Source organism: Nerophis lumbriciformis, linkage group LG03 (assembly GCF_033978685.3).
Source record: "Nerophis lumbriciformis linkage group LG03, RoL_Nlum_v2.1, whole genome shotgun sequence".
NCBI classification, from domain to species: domain Eukaryota; kingdom Metazoa; phylum Chordata; class Actinopteri; order Syngnathiformes; family Syngnathidae; genus Nerophis; species Nerophis lumbriciformis.
In genome coordinates, this window is record NC_084550.2 from 37,608,520 (window position 1) to 37,628,571 (window position 20,052).

At 41.8% G+C, this 20,052-nt stretch overlaps 1 protein-coding gene across 1 annotated transcript in view; it reads left to right on the forward strand.

Moving 5' to 3' along the window:
* LOC133583939 (protein phosphatase 1 regulatory subunit 1A-like) overlaps nucleotides 1–20,052 on the forward strand; it is a 120,193-nt gene that overhangs the window by 59,655 nt on the left and 40,486 nt on the right. The window contains exon 2 of the mRNA XM_061937683.1: nucleotides 7,308–7,368. Coding sequence (XP_061793667.1) covers nucleotides 7,308–7,368 — 61 coding nt within the window. The remainder of the gene's footprint in view (nucleotides 1–7,307; nucleotides 7,369–20,052) is intronic.

The following is a 20,052-nucleotide window of genomic DNA, read 5'->3' on the forward strand; positions in this document are numbered from 1 at the left end:
CAAAAGCAAACAAAAGGCAAATCATCCATCCCTTCATTTTCTACCACTTGTCTCTTTTGGGGTCGCGGGGGTGCTGGAGCCTATCCCAGCTGCATTCGGGCGGAAGGCGGGGTACACCCTGGACAAATCGCCACTTCATCACAAGGCCAACACAGACAGACAGACAACATTCACACTCACATTCACACACTAGGGCCAATTTAGTGTTGCCAATCAACCTATCCCCAGGTGCATGTCTTTAGAGGTGGGAGGAAGCCGGAATCAAGTACAATTCAACCACGTCTTAGTCCCAGCCAAACCGAAAATCAGTCTCCTTTACATATTTTAAGAAAGCACCCCATACTTCTTGACATTTTACAGAATAACCATTTAATGTCCGCCTAATTTTCTCCAATTTAAAGCAGGGGTGCCCACACCTTTTCTGCAGGCAAGCTACTTTTCAATTTACCAAGTATATACCATAACATTTATATTTACTGATTTATGAAAGAGAGTTTTTTGGTTAACAAGTTAAAGGTGTTTATTAATAATACAAGCATGTTTAACATTCCTTTCTTTCATGAAGACAAGAATATAAGTTGGTGTATTACCTGATTGTGATGACTTGTATTCATTGGAATCAGACAGTAGTGATGATCACATCCACATTTTCAAATGGAGGAGAAAAAAAGTCATCTTTTCTGTCCAATACCACATGAAAGTGGTTTCTTTTTGTTTGTTGACCAGCTTCCATACTCCTTTTTATACAATATACAAAAAATACATTGGCGGCAAACTCCGTAGCTTACTAGCTTTCTGAGACTCTTATTTTGTTAGCCCAGGCAGGATGAAGCAGCGCTTTTATTGTGAAAACAGGAACTGTGCAGTCGGTCTTTAGAGTTTTGACGTCTGTTGAAATATAACGTGTTTCTCACCTTCCTGCCGGTCATTTTTTTCTTAATAATGCATACTTGCCAACCCTCCCGAATTTTCCGGGAGACTCCCGAAATTCAGCGCCTCTCCCGAAAACCTCCCGGGACAAATATTTTCAGCCGGAGCTGGAGGCCACGCCCCCTCCAGCTCCATGCGGACCTGAGTGAGGACAGCCTTTTTTCACGACGGGAGGACAACAGGGTGACAAGAACTAAATCATCCAGACTAGATATACATTGTATTATTATGTTTATCTTACCTAAAAATAAATATATTTATTAATTTAAAAAAAAAAAACGAAATCAATGTTTACTATATTTTGTTAAAAACATCCAAATTAATTGTATTTTTATTTTTATTTTTTCTGACTCCTTATTCATCCAGGCATTATAATTATACATTAAAATAAACATATTTGAAATAATTTATTTTAAATTATCATACTAATTCATTTAAAATGACCATATTTAATTATTAAAATAATTGCTTGTTTATCAACAACTTTAGCATTTTATTCATTACATTTTGAAGCTCTCAGAAGCCAAGTTATGTTATAGTCCGTAATATTTATTTATGCAAGTTTGAAGTATCAATTATCTAAACGCAGTTTTGTTTGTATATTTTCAGGATGTAGATATATATATATATATATATATATATATATGTCTTAATAAGGTTATCCAAAAAATAGTGCTCGATACCGTAGTAGAGCGCAATATATGTATGTGTGGGAAAAAAATCAAAAGACTACTTCATCTCTACAGGCCTGTTTCATGAGGGGTTCCCTCAATCATCAGGAATCTCCTGATGATTGAGGGAACCCCTCATGAAACAGGCCTGTAGAGATGAAGTAGTTTTGTGATTTTTTCCCCACACATACATATATATATATATATATGTATGAAATACTTGACTTGATGAATTCTAGCTGTCAATATACTCCTCCCCTCTTAACCACGCCCCCAACTACGCCCTGCCCCATCCCCGACCATGCCCCCACCCCCCACTTCCCAAAATCGGAGGTCTCAAGGTTGGCAAGTATGTAATAAGGATCTCATGTCAATCATGTCAATGAAGTGACTGATGTGACGTCTTGGTGACGATTGATGATCACTCATTTTTAAGTCTATTTTTTTTAATGCCTGGCTGGGCGATCGACTGACAACCCTCCGTGATCGACCGGTAGCTCGCGATGGACGTAATGGGCACCCCTGATTTAAGGAAATAAAGAATATCTCTGATCCAGCGGGTGTGGTAGGGAGGGACTGCAACCTTCTATTTAAGTGCAATAAATCTTCTAGCTAACAAAGTAGTGAATGCCACCAGATTGTGTTTGGATTTTCTGAGAGAAAATGACAGAGTGGCTACCCCAAATTGTCTACTCAGAAGATTCGGTTCGATCCTTTGACTAATTACCAAAGACGGACATTTTAAAACTTTCTGTCCATGGGCAGAGCCAAAACATATGTATTAAGTTAGCTGGAGACTGTTGGCACTAATCACACAATTCAGATTTTCCGTCACACATCTTAGCTAGTCGAACCTTGGTATAATTAGTACGATGTATCAGCAACTGTGCCAGTCGGAAAATCTGCAAACCTAAGGAAAGTATTACGAACAAAACTGCGGATCTGTAGATACATTATATTGCCAAAAGTATTCGGCCACCTGCATTGACTCACATATGAACTTGAAGTGCCATCCCATTCCTAACCCGTAGGGTTCAATATGATGTCGGTCCACCTATTGCAGCTATTACAGCTTCAACTCTTCTGGGAAGGCTGTCCACAATGCTGCGGAGTGTGTTTATAGGAATTTTCGACCATTCTTCCATTGGTGAGGTCACACACTGATGTTGGTCGAGAAAGCCTGGCTCTCAGTCTCCGTTCTAATTCATCACAAATGTGTTCTATCGGGTTCTGTGCAGGCCAGTCAAGTTCATCCACACCAGACTCTGTCATCCATGTCTTTATGGACCTTGCTTTGTGCACTGGTGCAGTCATGTTGGAAGAGGAACTGTTCCCAAAAGGTTGGGAGCATGGAATTGTCCAACAGGTTTTGGTATCCTGGAGCATTCTAAGTTCCTTTAACTGGAACTAAAGGGGCCAAGCCCAACTCCTGAAAAACAAATCCACACCATAATTCCTCCTCCACCAAATTTCACACTCGGCACAATGCAGTCCGACATGTACCGTTCTCCTGGCAACCTCGAAACCCAGACTCGTCAATCAGAAATTTCACGACTGGATTTGTTGCACAGGTGGCATCCTATGACAGTTCTTTCATAAATGTTTGTGGAAACAGTCTCCATGCCTAAGCGCTTGATTGATTGATTTATTTACATTTATTGATTAGGACACCTGATTCTGATCATTTGGATGGGTGGCCAAATACTTTTGGCAATATAGTGTATCTAGAAAGGGTTGATTAGAGAGTTAAAATGTATCACAACGTTGTTGGAAGGAGGCGAAAGTGTTGTCAATGTATGCATCTTTGATGTTGTTGATCCCCAGACTTGACCTGATCGTTCTGGGCAAGACCTTGGCCAACTCTTAGAGACTGTAGAGAGCGAACTCCACATACTAAAGCAATGGTTTGATGCCAATAAAATGTCAATCAACCTAAATAAAACAAAATATATAATTTTTGGAAATAGGAAAAATAACATACAGTGTCATATAAGAATTGATGATATGGAGATAGAAAGGGTGTATTCAACAACATTTTTGGGAATCTATATAGATGATAAATTAAATTGGAAACTGTACATAAATATACTTAAGACAAAGATGGCAAAACATATTGCTATGTTACATAAAATCAAAAACTCCGTAAATCAAAAGGCTCTTAATATGTTATATAATTCTTTCGTACTCCCTTGTCTTAATTATTGTGTTGAAATCTGGGGTAACAATTACAAAACAAACATCAACTCTATATTCTTACTTCAAAAGAAAGCGATTAGAATTGTAAATTATGACTATTATGACCATACCAATGCTCTGTTTATTAAATTAAAAACATTAAAACTGCATGATCTTGTTGACCTCAACACTGCTATTGTGACGTACAAAGCTCATAACCACATGCTGCCTCGGTGTCTACAGGAGAGGTTCAAACCCAGAGAGAATCCCTATGACCTCAGAGGTTCAGCTGTCTTCCAGAAAGCTAAGATAAGAACAAGCTTAAAAAGTAGATTTGTTTCTGTCAGGGGGGTTCAACTGTGGAACAGCTTGGATGATTCCTTAAAATGTTCCAGTTCCATTCACACATTTAAAAAACACTTTAAGACCAATGTCTTGAAAAAATATATCATTCTTGAATCAACACAGTAGTTAATACTATGATCAATGTTAATTAAAATACTAAATATGGGATATAAATAATAATGGAAGTATAATTGTTTGTATATAGTATATAAATTGGTACAAAGGTTTAACACGCGTACAAGGATATTTCACATGCCTTTACTGTGTATATAATTGAACTGTGTATATAATTGAACAGTGTTCATATTGTGTATAATGTGTATTTATAATATGTTGTACAAAAGACATTTCATAATTTTCGGAAGTTCATCTTGTACTTGACATTGTTTATAGGGTTAGGCGCTATCAGTGTTCAACTTCAGCCTAAACCCTTTAGGTCTGCAACATTTTCATTTTCAATCTATGAATGTACAACTGTTTGTTTATTTTGTTGACCATTGACCGAAGAATAATAAACTATTAAAAAGGCACTATCAACAAGAGAGGGAGGGAAAGCATGATTAACAGTGATGGGTGCAAGACTAGAAACAGTCTGCAAGCCAAAAAAGCGCTTAAACTAAACCCTGATCCTAAATGAGTTTTTTTCGATTGGATTTTTCATAAAAGAAAATCTTGATGAGTGAATGGGAAAGTGAACCAGAGCCTGGTTTGCCTCCATAAACAGAACTTTGAAAAAACTAAAACAACAATTAATTTAGGCAGGTTTAAGAATATTTTGAAAAGCCATTGGTTTGAATGCTTGATGAAAAACATTATCAATGAAGCAAAGACATAAACAAGTAAATATTGTACTGTCTGATCATGGAGTGCACCATCTACTGTACTTTACGCGTGTATAGAACATTGAATTTAATGGGAGTGTTGACATTCATGTTAATAGATGTTAATCCCATCTTTAACAAGTCAAAAACCTTGTTAGCGTTCTTTTCATACACAATCTTGGAGACATTACAAGCTGCATGAAAGAAAAAAAACTATTACATATTTCAAAAGTTAGTTTCAGCCATTTTTTAGTGAATGTTAATATTCTGAGTGTGTGTATGTGGGGTGGTGGCTCTTCTGGGGTCTGATAATACAAACCCCGTTTCCATATGAGTTGGGAAATTATGTTAGATGTAAATATAAACGGAATACAATGATTTGCAAATCATTTTCAACCCATATGCAGTTGAATATGCTACAAAGACAACATATTTGATGTTCAAACTGATAAACATTTTTTTTTTCAAATAATCATTAACTTTAGAATTTGATGCCAGCAACACATGACAAAGAAGTTGGGAAAGGTGGCAATAAATACTGATAAAGTTGAGGAATGCTCATCAAACACTTATTTGGAACGTCCCACAGGTGAACAGGCAAATTGGGAACAGGTGGGTGCTATGATTGGGTATAAAAGTAGATTCCATGAAATGCTCAGTCATTCACAAACAAGGATGGGGCGAGGGTCACCACTTTGTCAACAAATGCGTGAGCAAATTGTTGAACAGTTTAAGAAAAAGCTTTCTCAAGCAGCTATTGCAAGGAATTTAGGGATTTCACCATCTATGGTCCGTAATATCATCAAAGGGTTCAGAGAATCTGGAGAAATCACTGCACGTAAGCAGCTAAGCCCGTGACCGTCGATCCCTCAGGCTGTACTGCATCAACAAGCGAAAAAGGATATCACCACATGGGCTCAGGAACAGTTCAGAAACCCACTGTCAGTAACTACAGTTGGTCTCTACATCTGTAAGTGCAAGTTAAAACTCTTCTATGCAAGGCGAAAACCGTTTATCAACAACACCCAGAAATGCCGTCGGCTTCCCTGGGCCTGAGCTCATCTAAGATGGACTAATACAAAGTGGAAAAGTGTTCTGTGGTCTGACGAGTCCACATTTTAAATTGTTTTTGGAAACTGTGGACGTTGTGTCCTCCGGACCAAAGAGGAAAAGAACCATCCGGATTGTTATAGGCGCAAAGTTGAAAAGCCAGTATCTGTGATGGTTTGGGGGTGTATTAGTGCCCAAGACATGGGTAACTTACACATCTGTGAAGGCACCATTAATGCTGAAAGGTACATACAGCTTTTGGAGCAACATATGTTGCCATCCAAGCAACGTTATCATGGACGCCCCTGCTTATTTCAGCAAGACAATGCCCTAGCCACGTGTTACATCAATGTGGCTTCATAGTAAAATAGTGCGGGTACTAGACTGGCCTGCCTGTAGTCCAGACCTGTCTCCCATTGAAAATGTGTGGCGCATTATGAAGCCTAAAATACCACAACGGAGACCCCCGGACTGTTGAACAACTTAAGCTGTACATCAAGCAAGAATGGGAAATAATTCCACCTGAGAAACTTAAAAAATGTGTCTCCTCAGTTCCCAAATGTTTACTGAGTGTTGTTAAAAGGAAAGGCCATGTAACACAGTGGTGAACATGCCCTTTCCCAACTACTTTGGCACATGTTGCAGCCATGAAATTCTAAGTTAATTATTATTTGCAAAAAAAATAAATAAAAAGTATGAGTTTGAACATCAAATATCTTGTTTTTGTAGTGCATTCAATTGAATATGGGTTGAAAAGGATTTGCAAATCATTGTATTCCGTTTTATATTTACATCTAACACAATTTCCCAACTCATATGGAAACGGGGTTTGTATTAAATGGGGCCACAAACAAAATATTGTTTACGGCCACACAAAGTCTAAATCGTTAAGTCTCTACCATAAGATCTCATGATTGAATATATAAAGTAAACCGATTGACTTCAGAGATTTGTTTACATTAAAATGGTCTACATACAGCATGGCAGGTGCCATTAGCCAAGTCACAAGCTGCTCGGCTAATGTCACGGCTCGTTAGCAGCTAGCGTCGTTGTCACGCCACTAATACATCTTGTATTGAATATGTATTAGTGGCTGAAGTGTGTCACATTGTCCAAGGTGGCACTCGATGCAACATCAAGGCCGCCAACAATTTTAGAGATATAGCTCGTAAACAATAAAAGGCAGCGGTCTAGACATGGATTGTTCTTAGCAGGACATGTTAGATGTTTTTAATGCTTTTGTTTCAGCATGACTGTCCTGCAAAGTTAGCTTCATGAAGTCCTGCTTTTGAATGGAGCTCTTCTTTTCCTTTAGATTAGAAGACGTAGACCTACACCTGCAACTCTCGTGGCATCCAGTGATCAGTCATCCCCAGGTAAGACCGATCATTGGCGACTAGTGCTTTCTAACATTTGTCGCTATAGGGTACCATAGAATAGGATCGACTTTAACCATCCCACAATGGGGAAAGGAAGTGGTTGCAGTGCAGATACAAAAAGTCCACATAAATAAGGTAAAACAAGAGAGAAATATCAGAGAACACAAAGGACATAAAAGACTGTAAAAGAGCGCAGAGTCGATGCAACCAGTTGCCACTTCAGCAGACCATTTCTACATACAGCTACAATGTAAAAAGTACAATATATAACTTATGGAAAACACTGTGCCCTTCAAAATGTCCAGTGTTTCCCCAACAATAAACCCTGGGTCACCACTGAGCTGAAGCCATACTGAATGAGAAGAAGAAGGGCTCTCACCTCAGGAAACACGGACGAGCTGAAAAGAGTCCAGTGGGATTTTAAATGTAAGATCAGGAGGTGTAAGAAGGACTACAAAAAAAAACTAGGACGGCTGGAGCAGAATTATATTTGTGAAGTGTGGACCAGCCTGAAATAGATTTCAGGTCATGGAAGAGGTGGATCTGGTCACCAGGCTTCTGGTGACCAAGAGTGGGCCAACAAACTCAATGTTTTGTTTTTTTAACAGGTTTGACTCTGGCCCCACCACAACTCTCTTACAGACCAGCCCCGGCCGTTTACACCTGAGAATGGTCCACACCTCTCTAACAAACTCCTCTCAAACAGTCCCCCTCAACCCACCAGCCCAGTTCACCGCCCCCAGTAATCACCCACCAAACACTCCATCAGTCTGATCAAGTGAGGGACTTAAGAAGGAACAAGGTCAGGAAGGCTACAGTAGCAGGCTACTCAGGGAAAGTGCAGACAAGTTAACTGTTGTGGTCAATTACATTTTTAACCTGAGCCTCAGCCTAAAAAAAAAAAAATCTTTACACCCCGGAAGACCTCCTGTGTGGTTCCAATCCCTAAAACACCTCATCCCAAGGTGCCAAACCACTTCAGACCTGTTGTCCTGACCTCCCAACTCGTTAAGACCATGGAGCAGATCATCCTCAGCCACCTTCGCGCACAGACAGTATCAGCAATGGACCCTTTGCAGTTTGCTTAGTGCTCAGGCATCGGGATCCCCAAGGGACGATGCTCTTGCCTTACCTGTTCACAATCAATACCTTGGACTTCAGGCAGGACTCCAACCACTTCCATCTGCAGAAGTTCACGTACGACTCCGCTGTGGTGGGATGTGTGTGTTAGGGGAACGAGCAGGAATACTGAGAGGCTTTGTCGACTGGTATGCACGTAATCACCTGCACTTGAACACCAGTAAAAAAAAAAGAGGTTGTGATTGACTTCCGGCGGTCAGCTACACCACCCACGCCGGTGAAAATCCAGGGATAAGGTATAGAAATAATGAACTCATTTAATGATCTGGGTGTTTACCTTAACAATAAACTGGACTGGACTCACAATTTAAACGCTGTGTACAAGAAGGGTCCAAGTCGCCTGCACCTCTTGAGGAGACTGAGGTCATTCGGGGTGTGCGGGTCACTGCTGCGCACCTCTCACTACACTGTGATGGCTTCTGCTGTGTTCTATGCTGTCGTTTGATGGGGTGAGGGCAGCACTGAGCAGCTGAGGTTGTTAAGAAGCTCGTCGGTGGCCGGAGATCCACCCGGAGTTCCTTAAGGCTCTGGATGCTGTGTGGCTGTCTTGGTTGACAAGACTCTGCAACATTGCGTGGACATCGGGGGCAGCACCTCTGGATTGGCAAACCGGGGTGGTGGATCCTCTCTTTAAGAAGGGAAACCAGAGGGTGTGTTCCAACTATCGTGGGATCACATTCCGCAGCCTTCCCGGTAAAGGTCTATTCAGGTGTACTGGAGAGGAGCCGACGTCGGAGAGTCGAACCTTGGACTCAGGAAGAGCAGTGCGGTTTTCATCCGGGTCGTGGAACTGTGGACCAGCTCTTTACTCTCGGCATGGTCCTTGAGAGTGCATTGGAGTTTGCCGAACCAATCTACACATGCTTTGTGGATTTGGAGAAGTCATTCGACTGTGTCCCTCAGGAAGTCCTGTGGGGAGTGCTCAGAGAGTATGGGGTATGATTGTGGCGGTCCGCTCCCTGTATGATCAGTGTCAGAGCTTGGTCCATATTGCCGGCAGTAAGTCGGACCCATTTTCAGTGAGGGTTGGACTCCGCCAAAGCTGCCCTTTGTCACCGATTCTGCTCATAAATTTTATGGACATAATTTCTAGGCACAGTCAGGGCGTTGAGGGGATCCGGTTTGATGGCTGCAGGATTAGGTGTGTGCTTTTTGCAGATGATGTGGCCCTGATGGCTTCATCTGGCCAGGATCTTCAGCTCTCACTGGATTGGTTCGCAGCCAAGTGTGAAGCAACTGGGATGAGAATCAGCACTTCCATGTCCGAGTCCATGATTCTCGCTCGTAAACGGTGGAGTGCCATCTGCGGTTTGGGGAGGAGATCTTGCCTCAAGTGGAGGAGTTCAAGTACGTCGGAGTCTGGCTCACGAGTGAAGGAAGAGTGGTTAATGAGATTGACAGGCGGATCGGTGTGACATCTTCAGTAATGCGGACCCTATATCAATCCATTGTGGTAAAGAAGGAGCTGAGCCGGAAGGCAAAGCTCTCAATTTACTGGTCGATCTACGTTCCCATCCTCGCCTACAGTCATGAGCTTTGGGTTATGACCGAAAGGACAAGATCACAGGTACAAGCGTCTGAAATAAGTTTCTTCCGTCGGGTGGCGTGGCTCTCCTTTAGAGATAAGGTGAGAAGCTCTGTCATCCGGGAGGAGCTCAACGTAAAGCCGCTGCTCCTCCACATCGAGAGGAGCCAGATGAGGTGGTTCGGGCATCTGGTCAGGATGCCACCGGGACGCCTCCCTGGGAAGAGATCTGTGGTTCCCACTTTACATCACAGATCACGTGATCGGCTTGCTCATTATCTCTCAAAATGGCTCGGGAATCTCTGTGAGATTGATACTATTTTGATCATATCTATTGACTAGCAAACTCTGTACGTCTTTTGGTGTAGTACATCAAAGACGGGATGTACATAACTTCCCGTTTATATGAAGAATCATAATAATCATAATCCACACGAAGGGATAAAAGAAAAAGTTGCTGCCTGCAGACACTGTCTTTGGTTGTTGTGTTATTGTCTCCATCTACGGGTCTAAATTGAATGTCACAGATGAACAACTTCTAGATTTATGGCTAAATCTTCCTATCTTCCAGATAAAAGGCATGATTTATAATCTAGAATAACTTTAACAAGCCGGGATGTGATGCAGCAACCACAACAGCAGGACATCGACCGACTTAATGATAGTTATCTCTTCCTTATCTATGCGCCGCTAAAACTAGTTTGTCTGCGTTAGCGCTTATAATAACGATATCCCTAATATTTGTTTAATATTCAGGTCATGATATGTATACAGAGTATTGTTGGCGGTTTTTGGATGGTTATTTAGAGGACTTTGTGAGTGAATTTGTGAGCCCCCATTGACTCAATTGTTAGCAGTCGTTTTATTTATTTACGACTTAGAATGCAATAAAAAAAAATACTGAAGTGAATTGATTAACTTGTAATATGTTTTGCTTATAGTGAAGATGTATATACAACTTGGAGAAGGCCAACCACCAAGTTTAATTAAATAGTGGTATTTCAGTTTGAGCACATAATAAGATAAGGCCCCTTAGTTTTATATTCCCAGGTGGATTGGATCACTTCTCGTAGGAAAAGAGACTCTGATTGGGACTCCGGAATGCAAAAGTGATAGCCCTATACTTGAGAAAAGACTGCCTGTCTAGCTGAAAGCCAACATTTAAGTTGGGACCTAAATGAGTTTTGAAGACACTTTCACGTGAACATCTCCTTACATGGTCAGGTTGTGTTCTTCTGAATTAACACACAACCAGATGCAGGAAGAAAGGGATATAAGACTGTGATGTGGCCTCTACAGTTTAGGAGTCCTTCATTGTTGGACCTAGGCTCCTCCGGGTACTGCAGACCTGTTTAATGACGCTCGCTTGTAGTAAAACAACTTTTTGTTCAGCAAAGCGTCGCCAATGTCTCTTTTGATCCAGTCACACTGTCATGTTGGCCTCCTGCCCGTAAGGGGGTGACAAGACCAGAAACACACTTCAATACAAAAAACAAACGTGTTCACGTCTTACATAGGGATTGTGAATGATAGACAGCACATCTCTTTCTAATTTTTGCATATTTCCAATATGACTAATCTGCTGATATTGTCAGAGCGCAGAAGCGTTCCTATCGTGACGTCATCCCATCCAAAATCTACGGAAATTGCCGAAGACATTCAGAGCGGAATATTAAAAATAGCCGTCTGATGTTTAGGTATTTTCACATACTTTGCGGATTGTAAATACAATTAATATGGTTTAATGGACACAATGAAACACAACTAAGCAAACACTATATTGCCAAAAGTATTTGACCACCCATCCAATCCATCAGGTGTCCTATTCACTTGGCCAGGTGTATAAAATCAAGCACTGAGACATGGAGACTGTTTCTACAAACATTTGTGAAAGAATGGGCCGCTCTCAGTGATTTCCAGCGTGGAACTGTCACAAGATGCCACCTGTGCAACAAATCGAAAAATTTCCTCGCTCCTAAATATTCCAAGGTCAACTTTATTATAAGAAAAGTGAAGAGTTAGGGAACAACAGCAACTCAGCCACCAAGTGGTAGGCCACATAAACTGACAGAGAGGGGTCTGCGGATTCTGAAGCGCATAGTGCAAATACTTTCTGCACAGTCAGTTGCTACAGAGCTCCAAACTTCATGTGACCTTCTAATTAGCCCACGTACAGTACGCAGAGAGCTTCATGGAATGGGTGTCCATGGCCGGGCAGCAGCATCTAAGCCATACATCACCAAGTCCAATGCAAAGCGTCGGATGCAGTGGTGTAAAGCACGTCGCCACTGGACTCTAGAGCAGTGGAGACCATACTTGCCAACCTTGAGACCTCCGAATTCGGGAGATGGGGGGGGGGGTTGAGGTGGGCGGGGTTAGGTGGTAGCGGAGGGTGTAAATTATCGCGTCCCGGAAGAGTTAGTGCTGCAAGGGGTTCTGGGTATTTGTTCTGTTGTGTTTAAGTTGTGTTACGGTGCGGATGTTCTCCCGAAATGTGTTTGTCATTCTTGTTTGGTGTGGGTTCACAGTGTGGCGCATATTTGTAACAGTGTTAAAGTTGTTTATACGGCCACCCTCAGTGTGACCTGTTCATTCACTTATGTGTGTGTAAAAAACGCATATATTATGTGACTGGGCCGGCACACTGTTAATATGGAGGAAAAGCGGACGTGACGACAGGTTGTAGAGGACGCTAAAGGCAGTGCCTCTAAGGCACACCCCCAATATTGTTGTCCGGGTGGAAATCGGGAGAAATTCGGGAGAATGGTTGCCCCGGGAGATTTTTGGGAGGGACATTGAAAAATCGGGAGGATTGGCAAGTATGGTGGAGACGTTTTCTCTGGACTGATCGAATCACGCTTTTCCATCTGGCAATCTGACGGACCAGTCTGGGTTTGGAGGTTGCCAGGAGAACGCTACATTTCGGACTGCATTATGTCGAGTGTGAAATTTGGTGGAGGAGGAATTATGGTGTGGGGTTGGTTTTTCGGGAGTTGGGCTTGGCCTCTTAGTTCCAGTGAAAGGAACTTTGAATGCTCCAGGATACCAAAACATTTTGGGCAATCCCATGGGATGGCACTTCAAGTTCATATGTGAGTAAAGGCAGGTGGCCAAATACTTTTGGCAATATAGTGTATAAAGTCAACTTGTGTTTCCACTCTACTGGTACTTTAAGGAAATTGGCGCTCTGCTGTTGCAATAGTATTGATAACAACAAATATACAAATTCAGGTGTCCAATATTGGACAAATGTGAACAAATGTGGTTCGCTGCATCTCTATTTACTGTAGTATCCAATATCATTTGAAATATGATTTCTTTGCCTCCAAGCATGCTTAAGTGCCAAACCTGTGTAAGAATAGATTTTGGTCGCTGCCTGCTACCAAAACAAAGTCTTTGCAGCAAAATGAACGATTCAAACAAATACACCTTTCCCACCTGATCTTTACAGCCTGGGCTTGTTTTTTTTCTTCTTCATCCCGATAAATCAAGCTGGCTCTGCAGCAAAAATAAAACCACATTTTGTTTAACATCACATGTTTCAGCAAATATTTTCTCTATTTCACATCCATTCTGCACCACATCAAATCTTCCCCCCCCTGTGCTGCATCCCCAGGCGTCCTCTCCTGAGATTTTAGCAATCAAACACAACACAGCGCTCCTCTGGAGAGTTCTCTTGTAGTATGAGTCATCTGCAACCTTCTGATGTTGCTCTACCAGCTTGTGTGCGTGCAACATGCTCCCCTACACAACACAAAACCAACTGGGAGATTGAGGCGGGGGAGTTTGGTTTTCATTTTCTCTAAAAATGGAAGGCTCTATTTTTTTTTAGTATGATTGACTAAATATGGAGTAAAGGGTGTATAATGCGGTAACGATAATTTGCAAAGTATGCTTTTAAATGTAAAATGTACATTTGCTTATTTACTATAAATAAAAAAAATGCAATTTTACAGTAACATTGTTTGTAAAAAAAAAAGGCAACTCAGTTGCCAGAAGTTTACTGTAAAATGTACGTTTGTTTTTTACTGTAAATTAAAAAAATGCAAATTTTACAGTAAAATTGTTTGTAAAAAAGGCAGCTCAATTGTCAGAATGTTACTGTAAAAATTACATTTGCTTTTTTACTGTAAATAAAAAAAAAATCAATTTTACAGTAACATTGTTTGTAAAAAAAAAAAAGGCAGCTCAGTTGCCAGAATTTGACTGTAAAATGCACATTTGTTTTTTAATGTAAATAAAAAATGCACATTTTACAGTAAAATTGTTTGTAAAAAAAGCAGCTGAGTTGTCAAAATATTACTGTAATTTGTTTATACTGTAAATAACAAATAATGCAATTCTACAGTAAAATTGTTTGTAAAAAAAAAAGGCATCTCAGTTGCCATAATTTTATTGTAAAATGTGCATTTGCTTTTTTACTGTAAAAAAAAAAATTGCAAATTTTACTGTAAAATGTTTGTTAAAAAAAAGGCAGCTCAGTTGCCAGAATGTTACTGTAAAATGTACATTTGATTTTTTACTGTAAATTAAAAAAATGCAATTTTACAGTAACATGGTTTGTAAAAAAAAAAAAGGCAGCTCAGTTGCAAGAATTTTACTGTAAAATGTACTTTTCATTTTTTACTGTATATTTAAAAAATGCAAATTTGTGTGTGTTGTGTATGTATGTGTTTGTGTATATGTGGGCTTATGTATATGTGTGTGGGTGTATTAATGTGTATATATGTGTGGATGTGTATGTTTATATGTATATGCATGCGTGTGGAAATGTGTGTATGTGTATATATATGTATGTGTGTATGTATGTGTATATGAATGTGTAGGTGTGTGCATGGGTGTGGATGTCCGGTGGCTCAATTGGCCTGGCTGTGAATGAGTTGGGGTAGGTGGGTTGGTGGCCTCGGTGGTAGCCGGGGGTGTGCGTTGTTGTGGTTTACGGGGTCGGTCGCTTTTTTGTTTTGGTTTCGGCGGCCGCGGGTGTTTACGCTGCGGACGGGCGGTGGTGGTGATGGTTGCTGCGGTGATACCAGCGGTTGGCATCGCTGTGTTGGGTTGGAGTGGTTGGGGGACTGTGGCTGGTGTCTGTGCGCTTGTGGGGTTGTGGGGATGGCTGGCGTTGGCTTGCCGGCTGGTTTGGGGGCTGGCAGGCGGACGGGATGCATTGGCTTCTTCCCCCGTTGGGGGGCTCCTTCCCCTGGCCGGGACTCGTATGGGCACGTTGCTGTGTGGATGGCCGGGATGCGGTGTTTGCATTGGGCGTGGGGGCTGTGCGGTTTCTCTGCATTTGGTTGCCGGTATGGGCTCTGCAGGGTTGGGTTGGGGCGGGCGGGGGCTGGCTTTGTTTGGCGGGGGGGGGGGCTCGCGTGGCGTCACGTTAAAGTGGTCTGGTGTGGGTCACGGGCTGTGGCGGGGGGTGGCGGCCTCCTGGCCGTAGTTCCTGGTTGTCGGCCGCGTGGACTGGGGGGATGTCCGGGCCCTCTACTCCTCCTACTTATAGCGCACACAGTCACACATATATAGGACTTTGGGGATTGTCCTGCGGGGAGGCATGGCGGGGGGTTGAGGATGCCTCTAATGGGGCTCCAGTCCTCCTTTCTTGTCCCCTGCTCGTCCATCCCTCAATCTTAGCTGCATATTAGACACTTAGGATTTGGGGGGCTTGGTTTGGTTGGGACCCACCATGACCTTGATGTCCCCCAATTTTAATCGCATTATTAGTTCCCACAAGCATACATATCTCACTCACACTACAGTACACACATCAATAGGGACTGGAGGTCGGCTGTAACGGCTGACCTCCTAATTTTAACTACACAGTAGACACTCTGGGGGCCTTGTACACATGCATGGGGGGTTTGGGGTTCGGCGCACCCCTCATTGCCTCGTCGGCCGGCGGGGACTGCGGTCTGGTGGCCTGCCAGGCTTTTATTAATTTATTATTGTTATATATATATTTTTTATTTTTAATGTATTTATTATTTTTATTTTTATTATTACTCATTTTAATTTTATTTTATTTTTTAAATTTTATTTTTTATTTTATTTTTTTTATTTTATTTTATTTCATTTTTTTTTTTAAATCTTATTATTTATTTGTGTGTGGCGTCGCGCGGGTCTCACTTCCTGTTGGATGGGGTCCGTGCCCGTGTGGCCCGACCTTGCGCTGTGGGGTCTCTGTTGGTGACTTGGTGTGGTGGCGGCGCAGCCCCCGTGTCTGGTCTGGATGCTGTGTCCCGGTTGTTTGGGCGGTGGTGTGTTTGTGCGGGTTTGGGTTGGGGTGGGGGGCCTTTTGGTTGGGGGGGTTGTTGGTGTCTCTTGTTTGCGTGTTGGCGTTCGGGCTGACCGGCGGGCTGGCGCTGGCTGGTCTCCATGGCCCTGGTGGCGTGTGGTTGCTGTTCGCAGTTTTTCTTTGATCGCTTTGATTTGATTGGCTGGTGCTGGCTGTCTGGGGTTATTGCGGCTGCTGTTTCTGCTGCCGTTTGTTTGTGGTGTGGGCGCCCGTGGCTGCTGGGTCTGGTGCAGGGGTGTGGCTGATGTTGTGACTGGTGGCAGCGCGTGCGCGTGATGGCTGTCGGGGCTGACGAACTGTGTATATGTATGTATATGTGTGTGTATGTATGTATGTTTATATATGTGTATGTGTACATATGTGTATGTATATGTATATATGTGTATGTGTGGGTATGTATACGTGTATGTGTGTATGTGTGTATGTGTATGTGTATGTGTGTATGTATGTATGTATGTATATTTCTGGGGGTACGCTCTGGGCCTGCCTGTCAGACGGGGGTCGACGCCTCAGGCTACTGCATCCGAACTGCGTGTCTGGAGCTCCTGGGTCCCGCTGTCCATCCCTTCCGGGTGCCCGTCTTGGTTGGGGCCTGTTGGGCCTAGTCCCTGCGTCTATTGTGGTAGCTTGGTGCTGCAAGGTATTCCGAGGTGCTGCGAGTCGGCCAGTTGCTGGGGTAGTGACCTTGTTTGTCAGCATGTCTGTGATCTTCTTTTAATTCTTTTTTTTTTTTTTTTTAAATTAATTAATTGATTAATTTATTTATTTATTTATTTTTTTTAAATATATTTTATTAATATTATTTTTTAATTTTTCCCCTCCCTCAGGGGGGGGGGCTCGGCGGGGCGGTTGCTGGTTGTTCCATCTCCATCGTTGGGGTCCCTGCGGGTGGGGTGGGTGGTTCCCGTGGCCCTGTGCCTGGGTGGTCCTGCGGCGGCCGGTTTGGGTGGGGTGGCCGGGGGCTGGCCTCGCCGCGCTCTCCGGGGGTGGGGGGTGGGCTCGTGGGGGCCCGGTTGCCGGTGGGGCGGGGGCGGTCTTCCCGTCCGGTTGCGGGGAGTCTCTGGGTCCCTCGGGCGGGGCGTCTCGCCTTTCTGCCCGTGTGGGGTGTAGTCTCTCGCTGGCTTGGGGTCTGGCTGTCCCCTGCTTTTCTCGTGCCCTGTCCTCTGCCGGGTGCGTCTGTCTGCGGCCTGCTGCTGGCCCTTGTGGGCGGTACGGTGGGTCGGGCTCTGGGGTTCCTGTCGCTGGCCGGCTTGGCTGCGTGGGGGCGGTGGTCCCTGGTTCCCTGGGCACCACGCCTCCTGTTTGTGGGTTGGGCTCTCGGGGGTGATGGGGCCGTGCTCTGGCTCCCACGCACTCTGGGAGTCGAATGTATTGTACATGCAAATTCACATATGCTCACATACGTACATAGGTACCTACGCTCCCACATACATACACAAATACAGTACATATTTACCTACCTAATGTTCGTACATCCACACGCACATTCAATATACAAACATACACATACACATACTGTACATATACATTCACTGTACAAACACATATACACATTCTGTACATATACATTCATTGTACAAACACATATACACATTCTGTACATATACAAGTACATATGCATACTTACACTCATGCACATAATCACGTTTCATCAAACATATATTAACGTTGTTGCCCTAGGGTAAACTGGGTGTAACACATGGCACACTGACAAAGCTTAACCTATTGTGACTATAACAATCTACAAGGTTAATGTAGGTTGCTTCTCTTTCTCCCCCTCCATTTTTCTGCATTCTTTCGTATCTCAAGTTATCATTACGTATATGTATTGTTGCATTTAAACAACTGTATTTTTGATAATAAAGGTAAATTATTGGTATTGTTCATTATCAATAGCGCTATTTCTATTGGTATTTGTATTGATCCATTTGTAGTGTAATAATGCTCATTGTCATTTCTGTATTATTTTTTATTTTTCGCTAACTGCTTATTTGCTATTACTTTTACCATCATATTTGTACATGTCATATTTGCTGATGTTGCTCTATTGTTGTTGTTGTTGTTGTTTGCTGTTGTTGTTTTTGTCTCTCTGTCTAATCCCCCTCTTGTCCCCACAATTTCCCCCTCTGTCTTCTTTTTTTTTTCTCTTTCTATCCCCTCCTGCTCCGGCCCGGCTGCACTAAATGATAATATAAATACATTTAATAAAGTCAAATACAAATAAGGCAACAAGAGAAGTATCCTACACTTCTCTTTTGTAAAGTAAATCTGAACAGCCGTCATGGGCATCTACATCAACTATATGATTTGCCTGAGAAGCTGGACAGGACATAAAAAAAAAAAAAAAAAAAAAAAAAAAAAAAAAAAAAAAAAAAAAAAAAAAAAAAAATGCAAATTTTACAGTAAAATTGTTTGTAAAAAAAAAGGCAGTTCAGTTGTCAGAATTTTACTGTAAAATTGTTTGTAAAAAAGGCAGCTCAGTTGCCAGAATTTTACTGTAAAATATACATTTGATGTTTTACTGTAAATAGAAAAAAATGCAATTTTTACAGTAAAATGGTTTGTAAAAAACGCAGCTCAGTTGCCATAATTTCACTGTAAAATGTATATTTGATTTTTTACTGTAAATTTAAAAAATGCAATTTTACAGTAACATGGTTTGTAAAAAAAAAAAGGCAGTTCAGTTGCCAGAATTTTACTGTAAAATGTACTTTTTATTTTTTACTGTAAATAGAAAAAATTAAAATTTTACAGTAAAATTGTTTGTAAAAAAGGCAACTCAGTTGTCAGAATTGTACTGTAAAATCGTTTGGAAAAAAGGCAGCTCAGTTGCCAGAATTTCACTGTAAAATGTACATTTGATTTTTTACTGTAAATTTAAAAAAAATGCAATTTTACAGTAACATGGTTTGTAAAAAAAAAAGGCAGCTCAGTTGCCAGAATTTTACTGTAAAATGTACTTTTTATTTTTTACTGTAAATAGAAAAAATGAAAATTGTACAGTAAAATTGTTTGTAAAAAAAGGCAGTTCAGTTGTCAGAATTTTACTGTAAAATTGTTTGTAAAAAAGCAGCTCAGTTGCCAGAATTTTACTGTAAAATATACATTTGATGTTTTACTGTAAATTAAAAAAATGCAATTTTACAGTTACATGGTTTGTACAAAAAGGCAGCTCAGTTGCCAGAATTTTACTGTAAAATGTACTTTTTATTTTTTACTGTAAATAGAAAAAAATGAAAATTGTACAGTAAAATTGTTTGTAAAAATAAAGGCAGCTCAGTTTTCAGAATTTTACTGTAAAATTGTTTGTAAAAAAGGCAGCTCAGTTGCCAGAATTTCACCGTAAAATGTACATTTGATTTTTTTACTGTAAATTAAAAAAAGCAATTTTTTAGAAGCATTTAAGTCCCATCTTAAAACTCATTTGTATACTCTAGCCTTTAAATAGCCCCCCTGTTAGACCAGTTGATCTGCCGTTTCTTTTCTTTTCTCCTCTGCTCCCCTTTTCCTTGAGGGGGGGGGGGGCACAGGTCCGGTGGCCATGGATGAAGTGCTGGCTGTCCAGAGTCGGGACCCGGGGTGGACCGCTCACCTGTGCATCGGCTGGGAACATCTCTGCGCTGCTGACCCGTCTCCGCTCGGGATGGTGTCCTGCTGGCCCCACTATGGACTGGACTCTTACTATTATGTTGGATCCACTATGGACTGGACTCTCACAATATTA